At 33.5% G+C, this 19,472-nt stretch overlaps 1 protein-coding gene across 5 annotated transcripts in view; it reads left to right on the top strand.

Moving 5' to 3' along the window:
* The window catches only part of LOC148597817 (E3 ubiquitin-protein ligase UBR5-like), a 54,754-nt gene extending 36,356 nt beyond the window's left edge, over positions 1 to 18,398 (top strand). For all 5 annotated transcript variants that reach the window (XM_088562547.1, XM_088562549.1, XM_088562548.1 and 2 more), the window contains exons 41-50: positions 389 to 458; positions 935 to 1,212; positions 1,753 to 1,883; positions 3,504 to 3,725; positions 4,475 to 4,703; positions 5,261 to 5,386; positions 6,345 to 6,489; positions 6,734 to 6,819; positions 8,668 to 8,906; positions 17,931 to 18,398. In XM_088562547.1, the coding sequence (XP_088418673.1) occupies positions 389 to 458; positions 935 to 1,212; positions 1,753 to 1,883; positions 3,504 to 3,725; positions 4,475 to 4,703; positions 5,261 to 5,386; positions 6,345 to 6,489; positions 6,734 to 6,819; positions 8,668 to 8,880 (1,500 nt within the window). In that variant the 3' untranslated portion in view covers positions 8,881 to 8,906; positions 17,931 to 18,398. The remainder of the gene's footprint in view (positions 1 to 388; positions 459 to 934; positions 1,213 to 1,752; positions 1,884 to 3,503; positions 3,726 to 4,474; positions 4,704 to 5,260; positions 5,387 to 6,344; positions 6,490 to 6,733; positions 6,820 to 8,667; positions 8,907 to 17,930) is intronic.
* The last annotated feature ends 1,074 nt before the right edge of the window (positions 18,399 to 19,472 follow it).

Here is a 19,472-nt window from a genome sequence, read left to right on the forward strand (position 1 = left end):
CAGGGAAAGTTAGGTACTTAGTTATACTTTCCCATGGCAAGTTGAAAACTTCATATGCTGTAAGGATTTGTTTTTTAGGAAAGCAGTCATTGACTGTGGGAAAGTTGATTTAATATGGATTCTCAATTTCTGAAAAATCCTAGAACACTGCATTTAAGACCTGCTTGTTTTTTACATGGATCTGTATGTGACTTCAAAAGTTATTGCAATTTTGATGTTAATTTGAATAATGTAAAATAATTTATTGGTATTGAAAACTGGAGAAAATACACAACTCAATTTTATCATTAAAGAGACAATTAAAAAAATTGAAAATTTTGAAAATTTCAATAATATAGTGTATGTCTTCCATTAACACTGTTATCCATTGGATGTTTTGTGATTTCAGGCTGTATTATCTCAGGAGAAGTTACCATCATTAGAAGGTGTCATGGTTGGAACTAAGCCTTCTTCTTACAGTATGTATTGACTTAATTTCTAATGGCCTGGAGTTCTACTGTGTATTTGTAATGTAACACTAGCAAAGAGTTTAAAAACTAAATATTGATGAAACATTTTCAAATTTGTGTGTGTGTGTAAAGTTTTGAGTTGCCAAATGAAATACTTAAACTGAAGACAACTTGTATCCAAAATGATATGAAAGGCATTGTTTCCTTTATTATTACATATATTAAATATCAAGACAAATCTAATTTTTTTTTCATATTTTATTATTTTTAAAATCTACAAAATCTTATTTTGATGGGTAAAAAGTATGAAATTTACGTACTGAGGTAATTGTAGGAAAAAGAAACCTACAGAAATCTGGTCACATGACCAATGATTCAATAATATAGATTGGGTCAAAGCTTGCAGCCATTTTTCTTTGACACTAGATCCAAGATATTTATGTTGAATAATTTTAAAAATTAAATGGAAAATTATTATTGTGCAGGTCTAATCCAGAGGGCAAGGTCACGTGACAAGGAGAGACAAAGACAGCAAGCAAGTGCCCAGAGACGAAGAAGTCGCGATCGAGAACTTCGGTCCACTTTATCATTGGATGCACCCCCATTTTATCTTAATGAACCTGGTGCTTCTAATAATAATAGTACTCCCACAACTAGCATTCCTAGTAATGAAGGGCCAATTGAAAGTGGTACAGAGACTATCGGTAACTACCGAAGACAGTTCGGTGAACGTCTGTATCCAAGGGTTAGCGCTCTACAAGCAGTGAGTACTGTTCTCATTTAACTATTGGAGAATAGAAAATTTGTTAATCATAATTTTTTAATACCTTTCTCCATTTTATGTTGTGCATGTTCATGGTACATGTTCATGACACATCATTTCTGCAAGTAGCTGTTTAGTTTTATTTAGTCTGCAAGCCTTTGAGTCAATTTTGTAAAATTTACACTTGCATATTACCATTGTAGGGGAAAACTTTCATATGAATTTAAGGTATTATTACCTTGTGTCCACATTCTTGAAAAAAATATAGTATAGTATTACAATTTCTTGGTGATATAATTTTTCCTTTCAAAAAGAAAACACCCAAATTATTACCTCAAAAATTAAAGAGTAATTCCTCCATATGTCATCTATGTAGTGTTGTTTTTATTTTCTCCCCCTCTTCAAGAAAAAAACACTTACTGCAATAAAAACAAAATTTGTTCCTTATGTTTTCAATTAAGGATAAGTAATGTTGTATGCTGTGAAAAAGAGAAATGTCTTTTGAACATTTTTACTAAAAACTTGTCTGTTGTATTTCAGTCTTTAGCTCCAAAGATAACAGGTATGCTCTTAGAACTATCCCCACCACAGATACTACTGATGATTACATCAGAGGAAATGTTGAGACAAAGAGTGGAGGAGGCAGTGGAACTGATACATGCTCCTGGAAGGTATATTATCAACATTAAAGTCTAAGTAGGTCGGTGTTAGAACTGATACATGCTCCTGGAAGGTATATTATCAACATTAAAAACTCAGTAGATCGGTGTTAGAACTGATACATGCTCCTGGAAGGTGTATTGTCACCATTAAAGTCTCAGTAGACTGGAAACACGCTCCTGGAAGGTATATTATCAACATTAAAGTCTCAGTAGATCAGTGTTAGAACTGATACACGCTCCTGAAAGGTATATTGTCAACATTTAAGTCCATGTGTTAAAACTGGTTGAAGTTTTCCTATCTTTGTTTTGAATCACATGTTTATTTGAAGAAATAATTAATCTTCATTTTTGAAGGAGTGTAGCTGGAAATGCTATTTTAACACTATGTACATGTACAAAAATTTCCCATTGTTTTTACTACCTGCTATTTCTTATTTCAGGTTTTTCATGTGCTTTTGTTTAATGTGGGTGATTAGAAATTTACACATAACTGTCTATAAAGAGAGTCATGTCTGTTTTGAACATAACTACTTTGAAAGTACTTTTATTCATGGATGCCAATTTTTGTGGATAAGGGAAGAAACAAAAGTTCGTGGATTCTTGAATTCGTTGTTTTAAAGTTTCAATATATACATGAAATGGGAATCTACTATTTGTTAGGAACCATATTTCATGGTTTGGCCTACCCATGAAAACCACGAAAATTGGTACCCCACGAACAATAGTACTTTCACAGTATCATCAAATCCCCACCTTATTACTCTCATAATATTTTGTCTTAAATTCAAAATTGATGTAATTTTTTCACTATTGAACACACATTAGATATTAAAGGTACTGTAAAGCTATTTTCTTATTTTTTCGCGGTATAAAGAATATGAAAAGTAGTAAAGTACCCTGAAAAATCATTTCTCATTCTATGAAACATTCCATTCCTTCAGAAACAGCAATTCATTATACCTTAAATGTCATCATGTGCAAAAATTGTAACTTGGAAAGATCAATATCAGTTATCCATGACTCAACCTAACCTTGACCAATGCCTATATAGTACATTGGGATGTTGTTAAATTGGCACATTTATTCTTCCTGAAATGGCCCTTTGTGAGTTGAGACGACCTGTGGAAGACAATGTTACACATGCTTGTCTATCTTGTTCTTTTACCCAATGAAATGTCTTAAAAGTGGTAGCATCATAAACATATTTGAAAAAACAAAGGCAAAGAAAATTTGATGTCACTATATACTACATTTCTAGAAATTATGGTGCCCTCTTGGAGAAGCAAAAAAAATATATGTTTTCACAGAAGAAACATGTACTTACACTAGTTAAAGATCAGAGATCTGGTTATCTTTCACTCGTTAGGGAAATTCTTAGTCTTTTTTTGAAAAAAAACTTGTATTTCTCAAACTTGTGAAAGAAAACCTGATCTTTAATCTTCACTCGTGTAAGAACCTATTACTATTTAAGTGTATTTTAAGCCTACTTTTATCCAGCCTAGTCTAAGGCAGTTTTAGTAAAATTACACTGTAATTTACTACATGTATCTTTTCCGAAAACACAACAAACTTGTTAACTTAGTAGTTTAAATGAATTATTTACTGAATGATACCTTATTTAATTTTTAGAGAGCTGAGTGCTGAAGCTTTACTAGATCTTGACATCTTTAATCTGTCCGCTGCTGATAAAAAGAAGAAAGCTGGAGGTGATAGACGTAGTGACATTGAGGATGAAGATGATCTGGAGGATAATGCCCCATTGTTTTGGCAGCCAGGAAAGCGAGGGTTCTATTCACCACGGCCTGGTAAAAACTCACCGGAGAGACTTAATGCATTTAGGAATGTCGGAAGGTGAGTGTCAGAGTGTTGTGTGAGAATTTGTTGAAATCTAGTCATTTTGTTCAGGAAGTATATGACAATAAATGGTTATTAGACTGACTTAATGATTAGTTTCTTTGAGTTGTACTTTACGGGGTGTTTCACCTGTGTTTTTCCTTTACACTTTGCAAATATGTGAGGGCTTAATTTACAGATGAGGTCATAAAAATTACTGATTTATTCTGGCCTTTTGGTGCAAGTGAACAACAATTACCAGAAATGTTCAATAATAATATTAGACTAGCTATCACCATTGTATCATTTTCCAGTTTATTTTTAAATAGGTTTACAAAAATTAAATTCTCTGCATTTTCTTCAATAATTTGTAAAAAACCATGTATTTAGAGATTAATGTATATTTCTTATTTCTAAGTTAAATGACAATATCCATTGTGTGTCAGAAGCCTTTTACCTGAATCAAAGTACTAATTCAGAGATGTGTCAATGTATTGTTTATACTTACTGTTCGTGGTTCATATCTAGCTGGGCCACACAGAGTATCTGGTTAGAATATTGTTTTATATATCTACATGTAAGTGAATTTTAATGCACAAGTTTCTGGTCAGTAAAATATTTTGTTGTTAATTGCATGTGAGAAGCAAAGAATTTTATGAAAAAAAATATATATATATTATATATTTTTTAATATTTTGTTTCATAAAAATTAGAACCTTGTGAACTTCCACAAAATATTTAATCTTGATAATTTGTTTCAATTTCAGAATAATAGGACTGTGTTTACTACAGAATGAAATGTGTCCACTGTTTCTCAATAGACATGTACTAAAATATATACTGGGTAGAAAGATTGGCTGGCATGATCTGGCTTTCTTTGACCCTGTAATGTATGAAAGTTTACGACAATTGGTGCTAGATTCTGAGAAGAAGGATGCTAATTTATTGTTCACTGCTTTAGATATGAATTTTTGTGTGGAAATGAATCCAGAATTGGTAAGTTTATCTGGGTTTAATTATGTACAGGAACTTGATAAGTACTTGATTAGAATTATGTTGATCTGCTTTCCTAAATGATGTTTTGTTTAATGGCACAAATTAGTTTAAAAAGAGATGCTGGTCACAAAACAACATTGATCATTAGTCTGTAATCAATAGAAACCTGCATGATGTATAGAATACTCCACTAATACAGTCTAGAAGGCTTGAATACTCCAGAAATATAGGCTATGAAGGCAATGATACTGATGTAAAAGATGTAAGAAAAAGAAGATTTTAAGAAGCGATTTCAGCTTTCTCATGGATTTTAATAGTTTCAGGATAGTATTGTAAATCAGGATATTTCACACCATATTTTGTGTTTGTGATTTCTGCTATAAATCTGCTTCCACACAGTTTTAAATTTGTGACTGTTCTTCAATTTATGCTGTTATGTTCTTTAAAGAAAACATTTGTGACAGTTTAATTTTCGTTTTAGGAATCTAGGCGTGAAATTAGGGGGGAAATAATTGCCATGAAATTTCACGGTTTACAGTATCTGATTTAATTTATAGGGTGGAGAGACTGTAGAATTAATCCCAGGAGGGTCTGATATTGAAGTAAATGCTCAGAATGTACATGATTATGTACGCCGTTATGCTGAATTTAGAATGACCAAAGTAGCAGAGAAGGCTTTAAAAGTGAGTATCTAAATGTCAGATATTCATCTTTTAAATGGATGTATGTACCAATACATTTTTTCTGAATATTTGATACAGTATTACATTAGATATAAAATCTGATGTTAATGGCTTTTGTTTTTGCTACAGGACAAAATCTACGGGTACAATAAAGAAAACACTTTGTAGAAATTTCAAGTATCTATCTCTTGAATGTAATAATTTTAATTACGAACAAAGGTCAAGTTTTGACCCCATTTGACTGACATAGTGTGGTGTGGTGCTGCCTGTCTGAGCCATACCTGTTAACTTTATGAACAGTTCATGTGGTGGACTCTCCCCCTTTACACTGTCTCATTGGGGAGATTTTTTACATATAAGCAAGTTATTTAGTATTTTTCACTGAAAATGAAGTCATTTTAACCAAAAACCTCCCACAAATCTTTTGTTTTTATTTGGGAGATTCTAAATTTTTCATTAACTACATGGGAATCTCCCCACTAATGTGGAAAGGTAAACAGGAATGCTCCTCAAAATGATAACTTAAAACCTCTGAGGTTTCAATACTTTTTGGTGCAATGTATGTGTTCATTAAAGTAAATTCTTTACTTTTTCTTTTTTCTGTTAAGTGTTTCTTTGTTTTATAATTATAGTCTTCACATTATTCCAGTATTAGATAAAGGCTGGTAAAAATCCTACTTACAGGCCAGTAATGCCTCAATAAAATCCTACCTACAGGCCAGTAATGCCTTAATAAAATAATTCAACAAATTTAAGCAAGGACCTGTGGTTTAAAAAGTGAACTGTGACAATTGCAATGTCATTGGTTTCCAAATCTTTTGACCAAAAATGGGTATAGAAAACATGTTCTTCAGCACAGCTTCAATTTATTACTGTACTATAGATTTATATAATGAAATACGTATTATACATAATACCAACTTTGTATGGAGTTCTGATATGGTGTTTCCTATTTTAGAGTGTACAGCAGGGTGTGTTTGATGTGATTCCAGCTGCTAACTTGGAAGGTTTAACATCGGAGGACTTACGTCTCTTACTGAATGGTGTTGGTGACATCAATGTACAAACACTCATTAGTTATACATCATTTAATGATGAGAGTGGTAAGTTTTTATCTGTTTGTAGAATTTATTACAATATATATAATATGGTCTGTGAATGACAGCCATTTTTGAGTTTTTGATCCTTCAGGAATAAAATACCTTATGTCAGCAGTTCATGTTAGGAACTTCCTTAGTGTTTTTGAACGGATACACAGAATTAAGAAATGCATGTACTTGTAGTATGTAATGTTGAATATTGGTTTGTTTGTTTTTTTTAATGGTGTATCCAATGTATGTTTTACAGGTGAAGGTAATGACAAAGTACAGAGGTTTAAACGATGGCTTTGGTCTGTTGTGGAGAAAATGAACAATCAAGAAAGACAAGATTTAGTAAGCATTCTTACTTGTTGTCAGAGCAGGGGACATTAGTGTCTGTCGATCTGTACAAATTAAAACATACTTAGTCCGCAGAATTCCATATTTTGGATTCCCAGAATGGGTTGCATAAAACTAAGTAAATGAAGTATCATTAGTATGATAATGCATACAGTTTAAAATGTTTAAGGTCAAATTAAAAAGGTTGTGTTTCCTATTAACCTGCTCATCCTATTTGTTTTTTTCAACATAAAATAGTGTACCATATTTTGGTGTGTCTAATGCACATTTATGTATGGAAGGCTGTGCAAATTAAAGGTCAAAATGTGGAATAAGCAGCATTTTTAGACCTAGATTGCAGTAGAATTTGCAAGATAAAAGATATTTTGCACTTGATCAGTCAATTTATTTACCTTGATGCTGTATTTCCTACAAAAATGTGAAGGAAAGAAACTTATATTCACACTAAAATATCATGAAAGATCAGAAACTACATGAATTGGATAATTTAAATTTGAAGCATAATAAAATTGCCACAGGATAAAAGAAATGGTTTATAAAACGAAAATTAAAAGTCGGGGAAAATCTGACATTTATGGAGTTTGGTGTTACTCAAATTTGACTATTTTTCATTTTCAACCATAATTTTAAGGAAGAAAATCATTATAAATTATCAAAATACTCATTTTCAGCTGCAAAAACATATTAAAAGGAGGATTTGACAAAGAAAGGACTTTGTTACTTTTAAAGTTTGAGTTGTTTCATTCTGATCTCTGTGTTTTATAAGAAAGAAATATTGTACTTCTATTGTCTGAAATATGTATTAAGACAAACAAGATTTGAAGAAAATATCATTTATAATTCATTATTTGAAGATATATTGATTGATTAGATAAACTTTCTTTCAGTAATATTTCACGTCTAGTTAGTTTGCGATCTCTTTGTACGAAAATCTTTCATTTCATGGCTAATTTCTTATACATTGGTGCATAATAAGCACCCCCTTGCTCTGGAAATAATATCTATGTGAAATAATGTGTATTATACATACCAAAATAAAGTACAGTACAGTTCCTTTTTGGTCATTTTTTCAATATAACACACTGTTTAAATCTGAATATTTCTCCCACTTAATGTTAAAAAAAATATTGAAGTAAATGAAATCCCTACCTACCTACCTACCTACCTACCTAACTAACTACATACCTATCTACCTACTTACCTACCTACCTACCTACCTACCTACCTACCCACCCATTTTTTTTTTCAAAGATGTAATATAACCTCCATGATCTCAGGGTATCCACTTAGAATGTAGGAAGTGAGTGGGATTGATCCCTGTGTGAGTCACACCAGTGTCATGTGGGAGTGGCATGACTACCTGCAAGCTGTTGCTTCTGTGAGCTTGTACAATAAAGCAAGATCTATCCAGTTGATTAATATTTGTTGTCCTGAAATGCATGATCTATCAGCCATAGAATATTAAACCATAATCAATCAATCAATCAATCAATCAATCAAAGGTATAGTAGGGAACACAAATTGGTTTTTTTTCTGGGCGGGATACATAGTCCAGTATACCAGGAGGTTAGGTAAAAATATTCTGATAATCACAATGTCAAATTAGTACTATATTATTTCAATATGGAAAGTCAGCATTGAAGGTGATAAGAGATAATGTAACAATAGAACCATTAAAAAATCCTATTAAGATGCCAAGAGAAAACATCAATTTAGAACCATTCATGAATTACAATGACTTTTTTTTGTGTTATATAGTCTATTTTAAGTCTAAAGTGTTTACATTTTAGGTATACTTTATGTTCTATTGTTTATTTTAAGTTTGAAGTGTTGATATTACAGGTATACTTTTGGACCTCAAGTCCTGCATTGCCAGCAAGTGAGGAAGGTTTCCAGCCAATGCCAAGTATTACCTTGAGACCTGCCGATGATGACCATCTGCCAACAGCCAACACTTGTATATCTAGACTCTACATACCATTGTATTCCTCCAAAACTATACTTCGTACCAAGCTCCTGCTAGCCATCAAAACTAAGGCATTTGGATTTGTATAACCATATTACAAGCCATCAAAGCTAAGGTGTGTTGGATTTGTGTTATCATGTCAAACAAACTTAACTGATATTTTCGTGGGTATTTTTTGTAGCTAGGATTGTTCTTCATTACATCAGAGGTGTTGTGTTTTCTCCAATTTTCCTGTTAATTGATTATCCTAAACTGGTAGAAGCTTGTGTTATCACCCTAATGTCATGTGGAGAACCTTTATGTCAACATCACCTAAATGTCATGAGAAGAACCTTATGTCAACATCACTTTAATGTCATGAAGAGAATATGTCAATATCACCGCAATGTCACAAGGAGAATCTTGATGTCAACATCACCTTAATGTTATGAGGAGAACCTTTATGTCATTATCCTTTAAATGTCTTGAGGAGAACCTTTATGTCATTATCCCTTTAATGTCATGAGGAGAATATTTATGTCTATATTATTTAAATTGAAGTTTAGTTTATAAGTAAATAAGTGGTGCTTTACTTTCTGTTTATCACTGCCTATAATTATTCTACAGATTATTTGTTGTTTATTGCCAGTCCTTTTTTATAATCATGAGTACATTCTCATACACATCAAATGGTTATTATGTGTTTGGTATGGTGTTCACATACAGATCAAAATTGTGATCAGGGGGTTGATATGGAATACTAGTAAATAGTGGCAATGCAGCAAGACTCTTCAGTTATAATCACCAGGTTAAGAGCCTGTTACCACTAGATTTTTTCATCAAATGCCAGTGATCAAGTTTAGATGGGGCCACACATGCCATTTACAAGTATCTTGTTCCAGTGGAAAATGTGCCATTCTTTTAAGAGTTGTAACAGAGAATGTTAAAGAATGGTCCATTTAAATTCTTTTTGTACTAGAAAATTTCCCATACTTAAAATTTTGCCCTGGGAAACAATTACTTCTAATATAATACATGTTACCTGCTGGTTACCAGTTGGTAAACTGGTCCTCTTTGTAACTGAAACTCAATCAACTGGTTATTTATATATTGTGATAGAATATAGTGCTGTGACAGCTGTGAGAATATGTCTGTATTGGATAGTTCTTTGTGATGTCATCACTTACCTGTAATTTGATTTTGGTTGGCAAAAAAACATTGAGTGGCATGGGGCATCAACTTTTTATCCATGGAATTTTTAAATAAATATTCAGTAATTAGACTATATGAGCATAAAATTGTTAAAATAGTTATATATGAAAATGAGGTTTACGTTTAAATATCATTAAATTTATTCTTTCAATAAAAGAGCTATAAATTCACATACAAAATATGAATTATTTCATCTAATTGAAACATTTTACAGAAACAAAATTGGATATAAAATAACATAGTTATTAAGTTTTGAAAATTTGGATTCTAATCATGGAATTGTCAATTGTATATTTAGTTGTTAATTTGCCAACCAATTTGACACTTTATGATATGCAAATTAGTGAATATGACATCACTATTGAGATTGGCAAACTCTCCTATTTGCTAGATACAATGTATGTGTATTGTAATATTTCGGGTGAATTGAAATTTTATTATTTAGAAATTACTATGGTTGTTTTACAAATGAGGAAGAAACTGTAGATTCATTGATATTCATAGGAATAAAATAACGGTTATGGGACAAAAGATAATTTTGACCTATTGAAATATGTGGGACATATAATTGAAAAGGAAAACTTCAGCTTTCTGAACTTTGTCTGATCACAGTTGTATAGAAATGGATTTCTATCCGGAAGTTAAGTTTATTTAGTGCTCATTTGATTAATGCAGTAATTTTAGTACCAGTCGTCATAAAAATCAGACAGAAGGTGATTCATGTATGTCAAAAACCCACCAAATTCAATTTTATGTCTTGTTCAGAAACAGTTACTGATCACATAACCAGTCTTAGTTTTTCATTTGGTTGGATTGTTGCTCTTTTACAAAAAAATTACATAGATTGCACATGAATTGGCACTTTGCAAGAGTTATTGTTCTTGATTTGGTACCATTTGGTTGATTTTAGTGGGTGATGAATGTATGGTTTTCTCATAAGTGCAGATCTGGATACAGATAATTATTGTTGTGTAAAAATATAGCATATGTAGACAGAAAAATCAGTATTTTTTGGTGGGTTTTTCTACATCATAAATCACTTTACCATTGTCTGAATTTTATATGGACTGGTACTTAATTTCTATAATGACCATTCTTATTTACCACCCATTTGAAAATTTTGGTCTAAAATCTGAAATTTTTATATTGCGTGCAATTTTTTTAATAAACAGTATTACATTGCTTCACATTACAGTATGTGTGAATTCCCTGAAGTATGTTTGAATTCACTGAGGTATGTGCATTTTGTGAAATCAGGAAAATGTGTAATGCATTAGTCTGCTTGAAAACCTATTTTTGTGGTTTGTAGCTATCGAATGTTTGACTGTCACATGAATTACTATCCATGATAAATTAAACTTAAAGAATACATTTGTTGTTAAAATCACACACCTTCACATGTTAATTTAGTGCAAAGATTATGTTCAGTTTTATGTGATTCTTTTTTGCTTGTGTACTTTATGATTGTAACTGTATGATTTTGATGGTCTGTGATTGACTTATTTAGTTCTTGGAATGTTTTGGATGAACTTCATGTTGGGATATTTAGGAGGAAGGTTTTACCCTATTTGTTTCTGCATTTTGTTGTTAGAGATTTTTGTGTTTTTATATGAAGAAAAAGTCTAGCCAAGCATGTATTGATGGAACGTATCCCAAGAAACCTAGCAATAATTTGTTTCTATTCCAGTGTTGACTTATCTTGTGTGATTTAGATAAAGCAAAGTGAATTATTGATAACAAGTAATCATGTGTGGTTGCATCAATTATTTTTTTATTTTGTGGGTCATCTACCTAATCTAGAATTGATCCAAATGGGTCCTTTGTTTGGTAGTCCATAAGGAATGTAGAAAATTGAAAGATAATTTAACACAGCCTGACCCTGATCTAATCCAGTGTGTGTGTGTGTGTGTGTGTGTTTGTTTGTTACTTTCATGTGTGTATGATATTTTTGAGTTCATTTTTAGATTTGGATGAAAGATCAGCCACAAAGTGGATCTCATTGTAATCTCATTGTAAGAACCAGGTTTTCAAGGCATTTGTAAAATGTAATTGTATTAGGAAATAAAGTCAAACATTTTAAGTGTGTCAGTAAATGTGGAAATCAAGGGTTGTGAAATTCAACAATTTGTTTGTAGAACATGTGACTTACAACCCGATTCTTACAATGTATTGTATTTCATTACTATGTTACTGGTAACATGCATTTATATATATATCGAAAACTTGAGCTAAATAAAAACATGATCATTTTCTGTTCATTTGATCTTTAGTCCTTATAAGAAAACATAATTGGTAAGAACAAGATTGTCTGTAGACTTGTCAAGGAAATATTGGCATGTATAATCTTCAAGATGAAATGCAACCAAGAAATCATTGGAGAATCAGGCATAGGCACTCAACAGCTGAATTCATGCTAGCTTTAATCACTGAAGTGATATTTACAAACTTGGTTTGTAAATTGCCAGTTGTACTATTGTTCAAAATTATAATTTCATAATCAAACAACATACATGTATTATAGATTTCTTGAAACCTGAGTTTCTTATAAAATTATGTATTTAGCAATTACAACTTTTGTCTGTGTTGTGCAAAATTTAGGTTAAAAAGAACTTGCAGCTCATCTCCACTTATTATTCCCTACTGGCTTTAGCGGTAGGGGACTTAAGATTTGCATGCATTCCATCCATCCATCCGTCTGTCTGTCTGTCTGGAAAAAAAGTTTTTGTCTCTTGTTTTCAAAATGCTAGCAGATATTGAGATGATTTTTGGTATGTTAGTCCAACCATATGAGTTACAGATCAAGTTTATGTTTTGTTGTGCTCCTCTGATTTTTGTCCGAGTTATGGCCCTTGAACTTTGAAGAATTTACTGAAAGTGAAGTTTTCTGCACTTTTTTCCTAAATGCTTGCAGATATTGAGCTGATTTTAGGTATGCAAGTCTACCCTGATGAGTTACAGATTAAGTTTTTTTTTGTTTTTTTTTCTTGCTTTGCTGAATTTTGTCCTGACTTATGGCCCTTGTATTTACCAAAATTTTAGTTTTTCGCACTTTTTTTTTAACCGCTTGCAGATATTGTGCTGATTTTTAGATTTTTCGTTCCACTTTGCTGATTTTTTCCAAGTTTCAAAATCAAGGTCATTTCCTCAGTTTGTCATTTAAACTTGATTATCCAAGGTAGGGTGGGTCAGTGATATAAACAGCAGGTAGGGGACTATGTATTGTTTTGGTATCATTTACCAGTACTTGTGTTACTATACTTAGATCAATGTGTTTTCATATTGGGTCTGTTTTTTTTTTCAAAATTACTGATGGGAGAAAGAACTGTGAATCATTTCTTGTCCTTGCTGTTAATAAGAAGGCCATCTTCGAGCCTAACTGGGTATCCTTTAATAAGATTGTAGATGTATTGTTGTTAATGCTCTGAAACTTAATATGATTGTTGTCAATAGTCCTTGCCAGACTGAAAGAGCTGTGAAAACTTGTCAGCAAGGACCTGTCCACAGATTCCACTAATTGTGCCATTAAGGTGGTTTATACAGTGGTAGTGGTTATTAAAGAGACTGCTTAATTTTTGCTTTATGTTTGCAAAAACATTGCAGTCATATAATGGTATCATGCTGTTGTCTTCATCCATAGATGCTTTGATTCCATTCAATAACTTGAGTATAAGTGTATAGATCTTTATGAAATTGCACCACAAGGTGCCATACCACGAAGGGAAGCCAGGTTATGACCTTAACTGTTTAGGAATTTGGGGCCAGAAACTAGCATTTTCATGATGGACAATAACTTGAGTAAATGTGAATGGATCTCTTTGAAAGGGAACCACAAGTTGGCATACCAAAAAAGGAATGCTAAGGTTGTTGGGGTGGGTGGGGTGGAACTAGATCCATTAAGGAATTTGGCGCCAAGAACAAGCATTGTTCTGATATCCAGACAATAACTTGTTAATATATACATATGTATCTCTTTGACATAGAACCAAAAAGGGGCCAGAAACCAAGCATTTTCTTGAAGTCTGGTCAATTAGTTGATTAAAATTTATTGGATCTCTTTGAAACTGTTCCATAAGGTGCCACACCACCAAAAGCAGGCTGAGATTAATTTCGGGGTTTGTGACTTAAACCAGTTAGGAATGAGGTAAAAAAAGGGGCCAGAAATTACAAGCATTTTCCTGGTGTCCAGGCAGTTATTTGAGATCTTCTTGAAATTATACAACAAATTGCCATACAAAAACAAGGATTTATTTAGGGGTATGGTACACAATTGGAGGCCAAAGACAGGCCACATCATTTCTTATCAAATTCTTATCCTGTGTCAACATTCAATTCAAATTCAGAGCTGAATCAATTAAGCTAGAATGGTGTGTCCATTCTTGTTGGAATTGAACCGTGTGTTCAAATCTGTATCAACAGTATAATTATATTGTCCATGACTGACCATGAGGTCATGTAAAAATACTTGGATTGAATTGCACAACACACAAATTGTAAGAAATTTTAGGTCTTGCTCAATATAGTTGCAATTAAATTAACTGTTTAATGATTTTAATCATGCTTATCTTTTGAGGTGTAGTGAGGTAATTTAGCAACATTCTGCACTATCATTTTTGAAGAGGATTCCTTAATATCCATAAATGTGTATTATACTAATATAATTATTGTATACTATGTACTGAGAAATTTAATTTTCCATTTCTACAACTATTTTATATACATATATAAGAAAGGTTCAATATAATAGTTACTGGGGACTTACATTTATTATTCACTTTTTATTACCAAATATATTCTCCTAGGTGGGTCTAGGGTAAAAGTGGGGAGCATTGGTCCACCTTTTATGATTTTTTTTTTCAAAGTGCTATGTACTTTATGTCAAAACCAGAAAAATACCCAGTAAGGAAATGCATAATTCAATAAATTTGTTTATTTAACTGTATTATTAACACAGTAGGTATTCACTGATATGGTCATAATATAAAGATTTTATCCCATGTGGTCTATCATAAATGAAACTACAGGTATTCTTCTTCATGTTTAGTTTTTGAATTATGGATATCAGGTCAAAGCAAGGAAATGTTTTCCTGGAAATTTTAAAGTTCTTTGAACATATTCATTCTGTGTCAAACATTTAATCACAATCCAAACTCTGAACTTTATTAGCCTGTATTTGCACTAACTGTTCAGGGTTCAACCAATGTGGTCGTACAGAGCTGCGACCTGTGAAGCATTTTATTATTCCCTATACTCCACCAATGTGATCAAACACAGGTGATGACATCTGCTTCCTGGAAGACAAATCAGGAGCGGATCTAGGGTTTGTGAAGGGGAGGGCGTAATTACGAGAGTCATTATAAAAGGATACTAGATTATGATATGTTTTAATGAATGAATATGATAAATGGCCGTATTCAAAACAATATTTAGCAGATTACGATAGATTTTTTAACTGAAAAAGGGGTGCCGTACGTCCATTACGCCTGGACCCGCCCTTCATATCACTATATAACATTTCGAAATAACCATGAAATATACAACACACAATGTAGATGTACCTGTATAACCGACATTTAAAGGGTAATGATTGTTTTGCCTGGATGACTTTTAAGAAAAGATCGAAAATAAAAACATGTTAACCGAGTTGATATTGAAATACGATATATCTAGTCTACACAAGCATATTCTAAACGGAATTATGGGAATTTAATAGAACACCCTGTTTACGAAACGTTTCGACCTTGGCACCGTATGCGCATTTGTGTTGGCACTATGCGCCGACGATCTCTGCCTGATTTGCAAGTGCTGAATAAGGCATCTGTTCCGATACTAGGAGAAACTGTGCACGAGGAAGTTATTTTGAAGAACCCAGACATACTGTTGAATGACGAACCAAGTCCTCCCGGGAGCATTACAAGTAGTCAACCTCTGTTAACAGGAGAAATTTGTGACAGTGATGACGTTGTGTGTAGAGTCCGGAGGAGGTATGTCATATTCATCCTGGCTGCGGTTGTGTTTGTGGTCATATTTACCCTTCTGCTTTATGTCTTGTTCAACACCAAAATTGACAGCCAGGAACACACAGCACCGAAGACATAGGTAAATATACGGTTATCTTGCTAAATGTGCTAATCCCAACTTTTTTTATTGTGCTATATCACAGAGGGAGACATCTCATCCAACGCGGACATCCCATGTCGGGAACAAGTCAGGAAATAAGGACTAACTTCCGTTCGGGCACAATCCCTCATATGGTGTTTTTTTCTTATTTTAATTATGAAATTAGAAAGTTTTTAAATGGCATGTTTCTGTTAAAAGTGGAAATGTTTATTGTTATTGAAGTATCTAGACTGACGAAACTACACATTTAAATTCAATATCTAAAAGTTGCATTAAGCTGAAGTATTGCATTTTACTTTGGTCTCTTAACATTTGAAATGATTAAAATATATACTTCCGTTGCAAAAATTACTCGAATTACACCAATATTCCCACTTTTCACAGTATCTCATATTAAGATGTTATTTTGATTTGTATAATAGGTAAGTACTCACCATAGGAGGGGTAGTATTCTATAAATAGGGGGTTAACCCTAATTTTATAATTCCCTCTATGCCGTGTGTTTAAAAGAGGCTGTGAATACCCATTTGAAAGTGGCGCGGTAAGGACAGTGATAGAACCCACGTCCACCCCTTAAAAAACCCAAAAAATCAAACACCCTAAATGGGAAACGGATATCTATAGGTAAAGGAGTTACTTGGAATCGACACACAAAAAAACTGACAGCGTGGAATGTTTCCTAAGTGCAAACCACAAGAAAGTCTTTCGTCCGTATCGAATTAAACACCCTAGAAACCCATGAATGCACTACTTTATTAGTGTAGATAGCACTCAGATAACAAATACACATACCTGTAAAAATCGATAATAACTGAACATGTATAAATGGTAAACACTGGTATACTATGAGACGACATCTTTCCACCAGTCGGTCAATTGACAACAATGAAGAAACCGCTGAATTACTACTTCAACATGTATTAGAAGAGAGTGAACAAAGCTCATTTGGAGATTCACATGACCCACAAAAGACACAAATGGAGAGGAGAATATCGAGATCGGACTCCGTAAATGTAGATACGGTTGTAAATGTTGATGGACCAGAACCTGTACTTAGAATCCAGAGATCGGTGTCTGTTTTCTCTGCCAGGGCTTTGTTCAGTCGGAGATCGTGTGTGTTATTAACTGTCTTTAGTTTAGTCTTTTTGATTCTCACTGCTTTACTCATTCACAAGATACTGACAAGTGTTCATGAACTGGATGTTCCCTCTGAAACGAAGGTCGGTTTTGTATGGTGTTCTATAGAATGTTCGATGCGAACTGATAAGGTCCTGTATGGCTTCAAGCAATAATAAAGTAATGAGTGATTTTACATTATTCAGACAGAGAAAGTGATGAAGGGAGGCAAAATTCGAGGGTAATCAAAAGATTATTATTACGGAGTTAAAGACTAGACAGGAAAAAAGACACATGAAGTAGCCAAAATAAAGTAAATGAGCAACTCGGACTCCACTAATAACTGGGAGCACGGACCAGGTGCACCAGCGGTAGGGTAAGCGTCCTCTGTTTTTTCTAGAAACACCCGCCGAGTTGTTGATAAAATGTCAAGTCAAGATAGACGAAAGAGTTAAGGGAAATTGGTACGGTGCCATTGTGCAGATGGATACACATAAAACCCAAGAGTTAAGAAAAAAACATGAGTGAGGTGTTTTTATTCCTATTTACTTAGTTGATAGTATGGTAATAAAATTGGTTAATGAGGCACCCTACAAAGAGATGAGGTAGGACCTGCAAACCAATAAACAACTAGTATATTATTTTCAAAATTATGTTATATGATGCCCTAAATTGAAAGTTATGTATAAAAATATTTTGCTTAACTCCATTTTAGATGAATGCATCAGTAATAAGACTATCAACGAGTACACATGGACAATGATGTTGGAGAGGTCAAATCCGGTTTAAAAACTCTCATAAAGGGAAGATTGAGAAGTACCAAAGTTCCGTTATTTAATAGGGCAGAGTGCAATTATAATTATGGCATAGAAGTTTGTGAAAGTAGCAACGAATATCTTAGCATGGAGTACATGGAATATGATTGACGCTAACTTTTATATCATTTATTCATCGTAATATATACTGGGTTGAATAGATGACTGCGGATAAATAAATATATTAATAAATGTTCACAATTTAACAGGTAGCTTTCAAGCAAGCCACTGTTCATGACTGGTGCACTTCCGTTACTTTTATATTTCGTACTAGGATCCAGAACAATGCCCGGTTTTTTAATAAAATTCAAGATTGTTAATGTGAAATATTTAGAAAGGAGTATATTTTAATAAAATGATTGATTGATTGATTGATTGATTGATTGATTGATTGTTGGGGTTTAACGCCCGAGCAGCAATATTTCAGCTATATTCAGGCGGTGAACATGAAATGGTGATAAAATGAACATGAAATTACGATAAAGATGAAATGAAGTATGGGATGGGACACAAGGATAAATTTTGATTGCCACTATAAAAATAGGGAAGGATGGGTAGGATCGGGCAATTTAGCCTCCTGTGGCGGAGCGGAAAGGTTCCTACCCCTATCGAATACCACAGCAGGTTTCTTTAACGCCAGAACACGTTGCATCACTATGGTCTTCGGTCAGGTTTTCCGTATTATAGCATGTAACACGCTATGGGTACCCCATTCCACCACCTGGCGTATTTTAATAAATAATCACTGCATTGCGCTACTTAGTATTGTGTGTGTATATATGTATATATATATACAACGTCTCAGAATGTGACGACTCTATTCGCTACACTGCTCCATCGGATCAAATTGATACAGGGAAGATAAGTAAACGTATAGAAAGGTCTGAAAAATTCCCAACGATGTTAAAACTGTCAAATTTGCGATGCAAATTTTTGGTCGTTCCCTCCGCGGGACTCGAACTCGTACCGCTGTGACATCTATGGCAACACCGCCTGCACAAAGTCCAGCGCCCTAGACCACTCGGTCAGCTAGGCTACATAAAAAGACAACTTTCGCTGGCCGGGTCATTCTTCCTCGTAGGATTAATCTAGGGCTGTAACTTAGTACACGATGTATGGTAGTACGGGACAGTTCATTTAGATGTTATTATGTAGGATAGAGGATCAAATTAATGATGCATGTCACAACAAATCAATATTATAAAAACGTCTAAGAATGTGACGACTCTATTCACTAGGAGGAATTACCCGGCCAGCGAAAGCTATATTGTCATATAGCCTAGCTGGCCGAGTGGTCTAGGGCGCTGGACTTTGTGCAGGCGGTGTTGCCATAGATGTCACAGCAGTACGAGTTCGAGTCCCGCGGAGGGAACGACCAAAAATTTGCATCGCAAATTTGACAGATTAACATCGTAGGGAATTTTTCAGACCTTTCTATACGT

Source organism: Perna viridis, chromosome 14, assembly GCF_037379345.1.
Source record: "Perna viridis isolate PV_CMFRI_1.1 ecotype Kerala chromosome 14, ASM3737934v1, whole genome shotgun sequence".
Taxonomy (NCBI): Eukaryota; Metazoa; Mollusca; class Bivalvia; order Mytilida; family Mytilidae; genus Perna; species Perna viridis.